The sequence below is a fragment of the Antechinus flavipes genome, chromosome 6 (genome assembly GCF_016432865.1).
Source record: "Antechinus flavipes isolate AdamAnt ecotype Samford, QLD, Australia chromosome 6, AdamAnt_v2, whole genome shotgun sequence".
In the NCBI taxonomy this organism is placed as follows: Eukaryota; Metazoa; Chordata; class Mammalia; order Dasyuromorphia; family Dasyuridae; genus Antechinus; species Antechinus flavipes.
This window is the reverse complement of record NC_067403.1, coordinates 256395723-256407679: the sequence shown is the minus strand read 5'-3', so window position 1 is coordinate 256407679 and position 11957 is coordinate 256395723. Positions and strand designations below refer to the sequence as shown.

At 55.5% G+C, this 11957-nt stretch overlaps 1 protein-coding gene across 1 annotated transcript; it reads right to left on the bottom strand.

The window, feature by feature from the left end:
- Positions 1-179: 179 nt before the first annotated feature.
- SART1 (spliceosome associated factor 1, recruiter of U4/U6.U5 tri-snRNP) lies at positions 180-10516 on the bottom strand. The gene is made up of 20 exons (XM_051967515.1): positions 10159-10516; positions 8125-8182; positions 7885-7940; positions 7458-7587; positions 7203-7308; positions 6886-6963; positions 6665-6764; positions 6401-6543; positions 6075-6281; positions 4549-4673; positions 4333-4466; positions 4121-4251; positions 3690-3860; positions 3444-3554; positions 3263-3350; positions 3084-3174; positions 2857-2992; positions 580-669; positions 365-486; positions 180-255 (listed from the first exon to the last, which is right to left on the bottom strand). Exons 1-20 carry the CDS (start codon positions 10499-10501, stop codon positions 237-239), a joined length of 2439 nt encoding a protein of 812 aa, XP_051823475.1. The 5' UTR covers positions 10502-10516; the 3' UTR covers positions 180-236.
- Between the last annotated feature and the right edge of the window lie 1441 nt (positions 10517-11957).

Genomic DNA, 11957 nt, shown 5'->3' with positions numbered 1-11957 from the left:
TGTCTCACTCCAGTGAAAAGGAGAGACCAAAAGAATGGCTGGGTGGGGCTGGCCGGTGTTCGCCAGCCAGCAGGGGTGGTTCAGAATGGGCTGGGGCAGAGGCAACGCTTATTTTTATGCCCACCCCCCACCTTAGGCCCAAAGCAGGGAAAAATGGAATCATAACTTAAACGAGGGAGGAAAAAATAAGTAGGGATTTTTATTTAATATTAAAGGACTGGGGAAATGGGACGTCTTCACTTTGTGATGGTGTTCCTGTGGAAAGAAGAGGTGAGAGATGAGGAAGAGATGGCAAAAGAGAAGCAGATATAGGCACTTCCCCCTCCCCCCCTCCCAGCCAAGAAAGCCCCCATCCCCTGCTCACGCGTTCATGCTCTTGCCACTGCCACTGAGCACAATGTATGGGGTCTTCTGGGCCTTCTGTTTCTCCTGGAGCAAGGCCACTGTGCCCAGGGGGGTGTCACTGGAGCTCATCTTCTTCAAGAGCTGTAAAAAGGGGACAGCTCACACTCAGTCCCCTTTCCCCGGCTAAGCCACGGAAGATATCCCACCCCACCCCGGACTCCATTGGCCACTCACAGCTTCCTCATCGAGCTTCTTCATCCGACGTTCGGTCTTCATTTTGCCTGAGCCCTTTCCATGGAACCGGTGGGACAGCTGCCGGAAAGCCTGGCCAGAAAGAGCAGTCAGTGAATGCTTGGGGCAACATGGTCCTGCACAAGTACAGCTAGTTCTGCCTTGGGGAAATAAAACCGGAGGCACAGAAACAGACTTTAAAAAGCACCAAATTTTATATCAAAAGCCCCTACTCTGAGGGAAGAAATGTGGGAAAGCCACAGAGCATCTTTGAGCCTCAGTAGTTTGAAGGGTAAGAAGGGGGTCTTCATGCCCATGAGATCAGCTGGTAGTTTTGGGAATAGTGAACAATAGAGATGGATGGGGAAGAGGATGCCAGAAGCCAGATGATGACATCATTAGTGAAACCCTAGCCATAGGTGGAGACTGGGGGAGGGGGCAGAGTCCCAAGGAATCTCCTCAGAGCCCAGAGGAAGGAGAGGCGGCCTTGGATATTTGGCTAAGATGGGTCTCAAAGTCACCAGCGAAGCCCACGGCTAACCCCGAGGACGGGAATCCTTGCCCGGCTTTGGCATTACTGTGACCGACTCGGAGGCTAGGAGGATACAACGCACACTTGCAGGAGCTGGCTCAAAACGGGGCTCTGGGCCAGGCAAGCTTAGTGCTTCGGCCCAGACCAGGGGCCCAGAGTGGCCCACAGAAGACCATGACCTCGGGCACATTATATACAAAGTCTGCTCAGGCCTCCCACCAGGAGGTCGGTTCATCTTCACAGAAAGGACTGTGCCTCTGACAGGAGTTCAGAACGTCCTTCAGGAAGCCATTCTAGTGCAGGAGAAAGAGATCTGGGCCAAGGACAGAAGAGGACCAGCCAGGGTGAGACGGTCCTGACATGTCTGAGGCCTGCTTTAATATTGATGTCTTCAGGCAGAGGAAATGACTGAACGCAAGGAAGAATTCAGGGCTGAACAAAGGACATCTGAGACGCTAAGTTCGGGAAAGGCAGGTGAGTTCCCAAGAACCACACAAACAGTCAAGCAGAAAAACCCAAGATGGCCCAGTACACAGAGATAAGCAGCCAACTTTCCCATGATGCCGAGAAGCGGCAGCCCAGGGGAGTAAGAACCAAAAGAAGAGGTGCACAGGCTTGAACTGGGGGAGGCTTTGGAGGCTAGATCAGGAGCAAGATAAAGAAGGGAGAAGAACACAGCTCAGAGAAGATTGGCTGAGAGTCAAAATCTGGACAAAGAAAAACAACTTGGCACTTCATCGGCTTTTTTCCTCTCGGGAGAATTATTTGGACTAGGAGGAACAGAACAGTTTGTCACCTAGCTCAAGAGAACTGCGCCCCTCACTGTCCTAAAATAGCTGAGGCGGACCCTCATCTCTGATCTTCACAGAGAAGGGGACAAGCAGCGGGACCAAGAAGAAGTTGATGTCCCCGTTTTCAATAGGAGTAGCAAATGCCAGGACAGGCTGGTAGTGTGACTGAGGCTTGGCAAGACTGACAAACGTGATGGTCACCAACAGCCAAAATGGGACCGGCCTTATCGGATCAGGCATCAGACAAGGGCACTCTGCAAAATGTCCCAAGATTCCCTTGTGGGCTACAAAATACTGGAGGCTGGCTACTTCAAAACTGGTTCAATGCGGGCACGGAGGGTTTGTTCGCCCAAAGGCAGATGAGACAAAGATAAAGTGGACAGCAACAGGACGCGGCCCCAGGCCCCCGTTCCTCTGACAGTTCACTTTCCAAGCCCTGTTGGACTCCTAACTGGGGGAGGCCGAGCTGGCCAAGTCCGAACATCTGAGCTCAGAGACCTTGAAGGCCTATTCATTTTACTGATGAAACAGGACCAGACACAGATGAGATCATATAGATGGTCACAGGAAGAGGCAGGGTGGGTAAATAACCCAGACTTTATCCTGCCTTTTCTTGCCCTCCCCACATTACGTGGGACCCAACTGGCACGTGAGCTGGCAGCCAGAACAGTGAAGGCCTTTCTGGGCTGCACCAAGAAGCCTGGGTTTCAAGGAAGGACAAAGACCTTAATAATAACAATGCATTATTAGGAAAGGTCCAGGAGGTAAAGCCCAATGGCATGGAAACTAGAAACCAGACCCATACAAGGAATGGTTTAAAAAGAAAGCAAGACCCCCAGGATGTCCCCCCAGAATGTCTTAGAAGAATTCCTACTTCTTGAAGAATAGTGTTGTTCCACCTGTTACCCTGGGCTCGAGATGGAACCTAAAGGAAAGCTGCCAGTGAGGCTTCCCTACCTCCTTGGGCGTCAGCTTCCTCCCAGTCTCATCCACATACTCAATCTTGACGTCCGGCTTGTAGCCGTCTTTCTCCTTGAAATCCTGTGTGAAGCCACGATACTCTTCCCTTCGGCTGTACTTGTCATCGATGGCCCTGTGGCGGACGACACCAAAAGCCCTTCCAGCTCTGAAGGCCCCTCCCAGGCCCCCGGCTCCGAGGGTCAGGGGCTCCCTACCACACTCACATCTTGTCCTCGATGCAGTACACAGCAGAGGGCAGAGACTTGTTGGGGGCCTTGACCCGCGCCACCTTCTGCACCGTTGTCTCCAGCAGCCCTGAGGAAGAAAGTCCTTAGAACCTCCCCCCCACCCCCAGGCCCTCCCCGGACCGTGCACGTGGGGCTCCCCAGAGCCTCCCCGTTACCTTTGTTCTGACACAAGAGCAGGGCGGCAGCCAAGCCCCTGTTCACGATGGGCTCCTCATCCAGAATGGTGGTGGATGCAGCAGAGAACTGGGGGAAGAGAGGAAGGAGCCTGGGTCAATTGTGGGTGTGCAAGCCCCCCACCCCGCCCCACCCTGCCCACTCTGCGGACCCCTCCCTCACGTCTTGCTGCTGCTTCTCCTCGTCCAGGTTGACGGTGCTCCAGCCGATGTTCTCCTCCCCATCAGACTCGGAGCCTCCGTTGGCAGACCTTTCTTCATCTCGCTCAAAGTCCTAGGAGGGGGGGAACCAGCAGAATGATGTTAAGAGATGCCACTCAGGCTCCTCTGGAGCAGTCCCTGTGCCCCAGCCCCCGCACTCTGGGCCCGCTCATTCATCATCAGCCCGGCCCATCCTAAGAGGACCCACCATGAGCTCCTCTTGGTCCTCCCGGTTGCCAGCTAGCCCATAGGTGGGGATCTCCCCCAGGGTCCGGCAGAACTCTGAGGTGGCGTTGAACACGATGGCCCCTTTCCGCTCCGGATCCTCCTCATCCTCCCGGTTTCGCCGCGTTTCAAGTTTCTTCACAATCTCAATCACCTATGGGGAGATGGGGATGTTTAGCCTAGAGAAGAGAAGATTTAGGGGAGACGTGATAGTTGTCTTGGAAAAGTGGAAGGCGGCTAAGTCAGTCTTCCCTGCTTGGGCTCAGAGGCTACAGTGGGGGTGGGAGTCCACAATCCCAGAGAAGGGGCTGGATGGAGGCCGCACAGTACCAGGCTTTGGGCAGTCCTGTCGATGAGGTGCCCGCGGGCCTTTCTCACCCCTCCCCGTGGCCCAGAGGCCCCCGTGACTCTCACCTTCTCCCCACTGTCTCTGAGCTGCTGCAGCTGCCTCAGCCTCCGACCCTTCTCCAGCTGCTTCTGTAGCTCAGCCTCCACTTCGTCCTCCTCCAGGATCTCGGGGGAGCCTGTCACCTGGGCCCCCTCCTCTGGGAGAAGACATGGCCCCAATGGCAGCCTTGCCCCTCTGGTGTTTCTCCACCCCTCCCCTAGCCGGCCCCTCCCCTCACCATCATCACTGATGTCCATGTTTTCCACTCTGGTGTCATCGGACTGAGGGACCTGGGAAGGGGCTTCCCTCTCGGGATCTCCAGAGACTTCGTCCTCGGTCTCGGGGACTCGGCGACGGCCTCTCCCCCGCAACCTGTAGGAGGGGGAGAACACTGAGCCTGGGTGGTGGCTCACCCCCTGCCCTCCCCCTCCCCGATCAGGGCAGCCCCAGTTACCTGGAGCCAAAGTCTCCTTCACTGGTCTCATTACCAAGAGGGAGCAGATCATCGGCCCGAACCACAACCTCCTTCTCCTTCTTGCGGATTTTCCTCACTCTCCTTTTCGTCTTTTTGAAGGTCACCTGGGGGGGGGGGGGCGCGCAGAAAGGCAGAGGTGACCCTCAGACCTTATCAGTGCCCCAGTGACCAACCCCAGTCTCCTTTTTTCAACTCTGGAAGGACCTTGGACAGGTTCTTGAACCCCTTCCCTTCAGGAGTAGGCCCCCTCCAGGCCCCAGCAGCATTCTGGAGAGCTGATGCCCAAACCCACCCATGGTCCTTTGCCACCACCTGCAGATGAGTGTCAATCAGACACTCCCTCATTGTCCTTCCTGCTTTCTTTTGCACACTTCGAAGCTCAACATTGTGGTGCCCAGACCCTCTCCTGCTGTGGTTTCCTCCAACTCTGCTTGGAGCTTTACTCCCCTTGGCCCACTGGAGCCAAAACCTGTCCAGGGAGACCTCCTCCATCAGACATTCCCCTAATCCTTCCTCCAGTCTGACCTGTCAAGACTCATTTGGCTTCTGACCCTGGCACTCGGCTGGCACCCACTGGAGGTAATTTCAAAGCCTTTGTGAGCCCTTGCCCGCAGTCCCTCCTCTTCCCCTTTTTCACAAGACTAGGCAAGTAAGGGCCAGGTAAACTCCCTACAACATTCCTGATCCGCCACTTTAGAAACGCTCACAAAAAAAGGGGAGTTTAGCCTGCACGTGTGCCCCGTTGCTGTATTAGCCTGGCAGTATGCCCCTGTTCCCCAACCTAGGAAGACCACATGTCTAACACACACGCTCGGGCCCTTCCCCTCCAGGATGAAATAAAAAATCCTCTCCTTTTCACAGCCCTCCATTACAGCTCCTTTCTTTCAAATCTCATTAGCCCATCCACCCCATTCCCAAGCTCCAGGACCCAGCCAATAACCCAATTCACTGAATTTGGAGCTACTGCCCCTCCCCCTGGCCTCCAGGCCCTCCCTTTGGGGTCTCCAGTCCACTTGCCACCATGTTGATTTGGCCTTTTCTTCTTCACCAACTTGCCCTTCCTGTCGTTCCATCCTTACCCTTTCTTCCTCCTCCTCCCATCTGCCCTCCCAGTGCTGGCAGCCTGGTACCAGCGCCAACACCTGCCCGTGCACTTCTCCAGGACTGGCCCCCTTTGGGGCTCCCTCTGCCAACAGGATCACAGACCCACCATCCGGGCCTGACTTGTTGGTTGGCAGATGCAGCTTCCCCCCTTCGGAACAGGCCTTCCTCGTGACCATGCCAGTCCGGCTCAGAACTTCCAGGCCCACCCCACCACTTGCCCCCTTCCTCCTCTTCTGGGGTGCTCCAGCTGGGGCTCTTCCCAGGGTCCTGCCCAGTGGCTCCTCACACAAAGGGCATGGAGTGCCAGATCAGGGTGAGATCATACCTAGCACCGGCAGCAGCCCCCTCCCACCCAAGGTTCTCTGGGCACTTTCCTCCATTTACCCCTGCTAGAGACTCACCATTTCCTGGGGGGTGAGGTACTCGGAGGCGAGCCGGGGTCCAGTCATCGTCAGGGATTGCGCCTGCTGCCGCAGGTTGGCCCGGATTTCCTCCAGCTCCCGCTCCCGGGCTCCATCGGCCGCCCCACTACGATCGAGTCGGAACGAGTGGGGTCGCTCCCCTTCCAGCTCCTCATCATACTTGGCCAGGATGGACCGGGGCTTAAACTGTGGAGATTAGCCGGTTCAGCCCCACTTCCCCGCCTCCGAGTCCGCTCCCCCTTTCCCATGCTAGCCACAGTCCCCTGTGGGCCCCTGCCCCCCACCCTCGATCACTCCCTACAAACCACGGCCATGTCATCCACGCTCTCATCTTCAGCGTAGGGTCGGTAATCCGGCTTCTTTTTCCGAAGTTCCACATTCTTTTCGGCCCGCTCTTTGTCAAGGAGGTTCACGTTGACTAGCACGTCCTCCTCCTCCTGCAGCACGCCTAGAGGAGCAGGGGCCTGGGTCAGCCACACCCCCGACTCATAGCCTGGTGCTCTACCCACTTTCTCCCCCACAGTCCTCCACTTCGGAGGCTCTGAAGACGCCCCCCTTCCTGGCCATACCTTTGTCCTTGAGGGTAAGAATCATGGTTTCCCCCTCCCGGAAGGAGTCAACGGCGTGCTCCACAGTCAGCCCCTGCAGGTCTCGGGCACTGTACTGATCCTAGAGCAGACACAAAAGCAGCCTCAGCGGCCCCGTCTAACTCAGGGACTGCTGGGGACACCAAGGACTCATCTCCATACCGCCTTCCCCCCCCAAAGCGTTCCTCACGACCACGCCTCACCTTCCGTCTCTGTCCAAACTCCTCTTCCACCAGGGTGCTCACTCCAAACTCTTGGTCCATTTCCTCCAACAACTTGGCCTGTGGGGTGGAATGGGTGGGAGGTGCATGGGATTCTAGCAATTCAGTGTGATAAGGTAGCATTTAGACAGGAAAAGGCAATCACTGATGGACACAGACACAACACACACACACACACACACGTCTGGACAGAGGTAGACATCTCAGAAGCCGCCCCTAGCTCCCCACGAAGCCCATCTGCCCCACAGACTCTGGCTTCCAGAGCCCCTCCCCCTAATCTGCCCAGGTCAGGTTCTCACCCTCTTCTCAGCCAAATCCTTCTCTTTCTGCAGTCGACGGCTCTTCTCGATCCACGCGGCTGTGTCATCCAGCCATGGATCATCATCCCCCAGGGACTTGATCTTTCTAAAGGAAGAACATGGGAGAAAAAGCTTCAACCCATTGGATGGATCTCCTCCCACTGCTAAACATCTATTTTCAGCCCCAGCTCTGCTCCCATCTGCATAGGCTGCTGTCCATGTGCCCGCCCGCCTCCAGAGGCTCTCCCCACTCACCCCAGCTTCTGGTTGAGGAGCCGCTTCTCCTTGGCCGCCGCCAGCTTCTCACGCAGCTCCTCGCGCTGCCGCAAGGCCAAGGGGTTGATCACGTCGGCCAGCACCGGCTCCTCCTTGGTGCCCGCCGCTTCTGGAAGGAAAGGGCCCGGGGATGGTGACCCCTTGCCCCCCCTGTTCCAGCTTGGTGAATCATCCCCACCCCCAAGGCTGGCTCACCCACAGCCCTGATCTCTCCAGAAACCTCTGAGTGTGCCCTAGGCCGAGTCTGCACCTACTAGTTTCGCAGCCTTGACCCCATATCCCGCAGGACCACGCGCTCGGTCACCAAAGCCAGTTCACCGATTCTGGCCTTTGCTCTGTGCTCCTCCAGACCCCGACGCCCTCCCTCGTCCTGGCCCATACTTCTCAGTCAGCCTGTCTCACTCACCCTTCTTAACGGCATTGACCTCCAAAGGTTTGAGTCCCAACTTGGCTCGGAGTTTACTGAAAACAAGAGATAGCCACGGTTATGAGGCAGCCAAATTCTGCAGATACTAAAGAAGAAGCGAGACTGGGGAGAAGCTGCTCTGCACTAATTTGGGCCTCCCTGGGTCCATTAGCACAAGGCTGTGCTGGGAAAGGTCAGAGGAAGGCGGGGCTGATCCGGATCATCCCGCCGGGCACTCACTTGGTCTCCTCAATGCTGAGAGATGAGGCATCTCCAGAGCTGGCCTTGGAGCTTGAGGCTGGAACAAGAAAGAGGACAAAGGTCAAAGGCTGAGAAGCGCTCTCCGGACCTGTGCTGCTCCGAGGGCATCCTGACCGGGGTTCAAAGGAGTAAGAACCTCCTCCAACATCTGGAAGCCCCGAAGTCAGGACAGCCCCTAACACAGGCAAGAAGGCTACATTCACTTCCCTGCTCTTTTCATCTTGCTTTCTAGCCCATTCTAGGAAAAAAACTTCTTAAGCTCCCAAACCCAGCTTTTCTCTTCCTGGCATCAAGGCACCTTCTGGTCCTGGCAGAGAATGAATTAAGAGCTGAAGGCTAGAAATGTTTCACTACCAAAGCATAAAACAGAGTTCGCATGTGGAGAGCATGTCGCTCTCCCTTGAAAGGGATCTCCAGTCCAGTCTCTAACTAAGCAAGAATCCCACTGAGGACCAGCAGGATGGCTGCCACCTGCAGTACCCTAACTCCCCTGTGACCTCTGGCCAGCCAATCTAATCTTTCTGAGCTCTCCGCCTTCTTCATATGCAAAACGGTGCTAATATACTCCCTCTCTCATGGAGTTGTTGCTAAGGAAAACATTTTGTAAATCTGTGGCATTTTAGATAAAAGCAAGTTATGGTTCCAGTCAAAACCCTCCAATAATTCCTCACAGAACGTGAAGGCAAGTGTAAAGTTATTTCTGCCATGTAGGAGATCCTCGGACAGCTCATAATGGCCCATTTTTTCCATCTTTGCTCCCGCTGTTCTCCAGCAAACAACTATCATCATCCCTGTCTACCTGCAGGCCAGCAGCTTTCAGGCCTCTCCCTTCCTGAATTCCTACTCATCCTTTAGTCAAACTTAAGTGTCCTGTTTCTCTAAGAACACTTTTCTGCTTGTTGACAACCTTTCTCCTCTGACCTTATGTCCTGTTTACATTTACCGCATTCATCAAATTCATCTAAGCTTTAGGTTTCATCCCTAATGGAGCTGGAGCTCAGTGAAGGCAAGAGCCATGTCTTAGCCAGGGTCCAGTCAAGTTCTGAGGTTCACAGTCACAGCTGAAGAAACTTTGTGGAACTGGGCCAAGTAGCAGAAACAGATCCAGATTTGGAGTCGGACAACAGGACTTCCTAGTTTCAGAGCTGGACGGTATCTTTAACATCATCTAATTGAATCCTCATATTTCCATAAATCCCTCACCTCCAAGGCCTGTCCATTTCACCTCCCCAACAGGTCCCCTTTCTCCCTCACACTGCGACCCTCCCCCCCCCCCCAGCTCATGCATGTGACTACTGACATAGCTGCTGGGCCCAGATGCGGCCATGCCCCCCGCTATTCCACAAGTCCCAGTGGCTCCCTACTGCCACCACCAGAGTCCTCTGCCTGGGATCCAGTCTTCCCTACCTCACCTCCTCCTCCCTTTGCCTCCTGGCGACCGCTCCTAATCGTGGACCTTCTCTCTGCCTGTCCCAGACCGGACAGGCTCTCCTTCCTCCACGCCACCTACTGGGCCGCCCAGCTTCCTTTAAGTCCCGACTAAATCCCACCCTCTACAGGAAGCACTCCCTCCCGTTTCCTATTTATTCTGCCTGGAGCCTCTTTGTCTAGAGATTGTAAGCTCCACAAGGGCAGGGGCTGCTTTTTCTGTACAGCGCCGGGCACACTGTAGGACTTTCGTCAGGCAGATACTCCCTTCCCCTGGCCTACAGTCACTTCCCTTCTCAGACCTCAGTTTCCCCATGTGTCAAACGCAGGAGAATGAAACTAACATTTGTTGATTTGAACTAATTCGGGTACGAAAATGTCTGGGACAGAGCAAACCACCCCCACCCCCACTCCCCCAGCTTCGCGGAGCTTTCTTACTGGCCCATTCGGGGAGGACAGGCTCAACCCCCGGCTGTTCATTGGCCCCGCCTCACTCCGGCCTCCTCGGCCCCGCCTCCCCATTGGCCCTTCTCAGGTCCAGCCCCGCCCCTTGGGCCCCTTGGGCCCCTTGGGTCTCGCGCTCACCAGCTTCGTAGCCGTCATCGCGCTTCTCTCGCTTCACTCTTCGCTCCGCAGGCTCAGCCTGGCTGCGCTCGCGCCCATGCGCGCTCCCGTTGCGGGCCTCGGCCTCGCCCCCTCGCCGGCTGCTCCCCCTCTCGGCCCCGCGCTCCCGGCTGCGCTTGCGCCGCTCGCCGGCCCCGCCCCCGCCGCTCCCGCTGCCGCCGCCCCCGCTGCGGTGTTTGTGCTTCTTATGCTCGCGGTGCCGCGGTGCCTGCTCCGCTGTGCCCGTGCCCGAACTCCCCGCTGCCCCCGCTCCGGTCCCCGCCGCCGCCTCCTTCTCCCCGCGGTGCTTCTTCGAGGAGCCCATGGCGGCTCCGCTCCCACCGAACCCCGGCCGCCGTCACCGCCGGGCCCAGACGCAGAATGGGAGCGCTTCCGGGTTACGGGCCGCCCCTCGGAGGCTGTTGCCGGAAGCCAATGGGCGCCGTTTCCGTTGTGCTCTGGTCCTCCGGTCCAACGCCCGACAGGAAGTTAGGCCCGAAGCTTCCGGCGTAAACTCGTCACTCCGCTTTCGCCGTCGTGCCTCTTCCCGGACTGCGCCTAGTTCCTTCCCCCTCCCCCACTCCACTCCACAACGCATCGGTACCGAAATACGCATGCGTCACCAGGGATCTAGGGCTGCGTAAGGTCTCTGGTGGCCTCAGCCGAGACCCTTTGTGTGCTCGAAAGATGGCGCCTGGAGTGGAGTGGGTGCGCATGCGCGACCTGAAAAGCTTCTGCGGCCTCTGTGGACGCCCCTTTGGCAGCTTTGCCCCTTGGCAGCCACCGTGCTCCCTCCGGCAGCTTTCGTGCCGTGGCCCCAACCTTTCCGATTGCATTTCTGTAAATGCCGCACAAGGGGCTCCGTAATGAGGATGCCGTGGCCTTTTTATGGCGTTTGCCCAAGAAATGTTTAGTAGATTTGTGCAGAGGAGAGTTCCCTCCCTGTCCTTTCCCTTTTCATTTGGAACGGAAGGACTCAATTACGAATTATTTATGGAGCAAGGAAAGATACCAAAGGTCTGGAACAAAAGATGTGAATAAGGATCCTCTCCCACGTCCTCAGAGTCGGCCCGGGGTCATCTGTACGCCTGGGGCATCGAGAACTTAAGGCTTTTAAAGGGGAATGAGCAGCTGTTTTTTTATAAATTATGGTCAGCCATAGAATGCCATCTTGCAATTGACTGAAAGTTGTGAAAATAAAAGATTTCTTGTCGATTTTAAAGCATTCCATTGAAATAAATCCCCACTCCTTTACACCGGTTACTTAATTAGGTGCATCCCATCTGAATATGAAGCTTATCCAAGAATCCTTAGATCATAACTGAAATAACCCTAGTCAGTGCCCTTCTGATCAAAAACACCCAGTGAGGCAAAAAATGGGCAGATGCTTTCTTGCCATAAATATCCGCCTTTCTGATGGCGATCCACACAGGGTCCTTCAGGAAGGATTCATTTGTCAATGGTTAAATCTTTTTGATGTCCCTGTCTGAGGGTGACATGTTGAGTAGATCAATCCCCAAGACGTTGCAATCTCCTGGAAGAGGTTTCTAACTATCCAGAGGAGCTTGGTCTGTTCACAAACCCGGGAAAAAAATCAAATAAAGGCTGGCTATGTTCAGATTTCAACTTGCATCTGAACTGGTAACCTACAGAACTTGACCAACAATATGTGTTTCTGAGGTAGACAATATATCCACCGTAAGCTGGATCCAGATTTGAAGAGGGGAAAATTGTTTTTGGGAAGCTGCTCTTTTACCAAACTTGTTACCCATGACAGCAAA

What these genes read in the sequence shown, in the direction of transcription:
- SART1 (XM_051967515.1), bottom strand. Translation starts at nt 10,501, where the DNA reads ATGGGCTCCTCGAAGAAGCACCGCGGGGAGAAGGAGGCGGCGGCGGGG. An exon ending in CGATGACGGCTACGAAGCTG is followed by an intron (nt 8,183 to 10,158) that starts GTGAGCGCGAGA and finishes TTCTTGTTCCAG; the next exon opens with CCTCAAGCTCCAAGGCCAGC. An exon ending in GAAGGAGACTTTGGCTCCAG is followed by an intron (nt 4,467 to 4,548) that starts GTAACTGGGGCT and finishes CCCCTCCTACAG; the next exon opens with GTTGCGGGGGAGAGGCCGTC.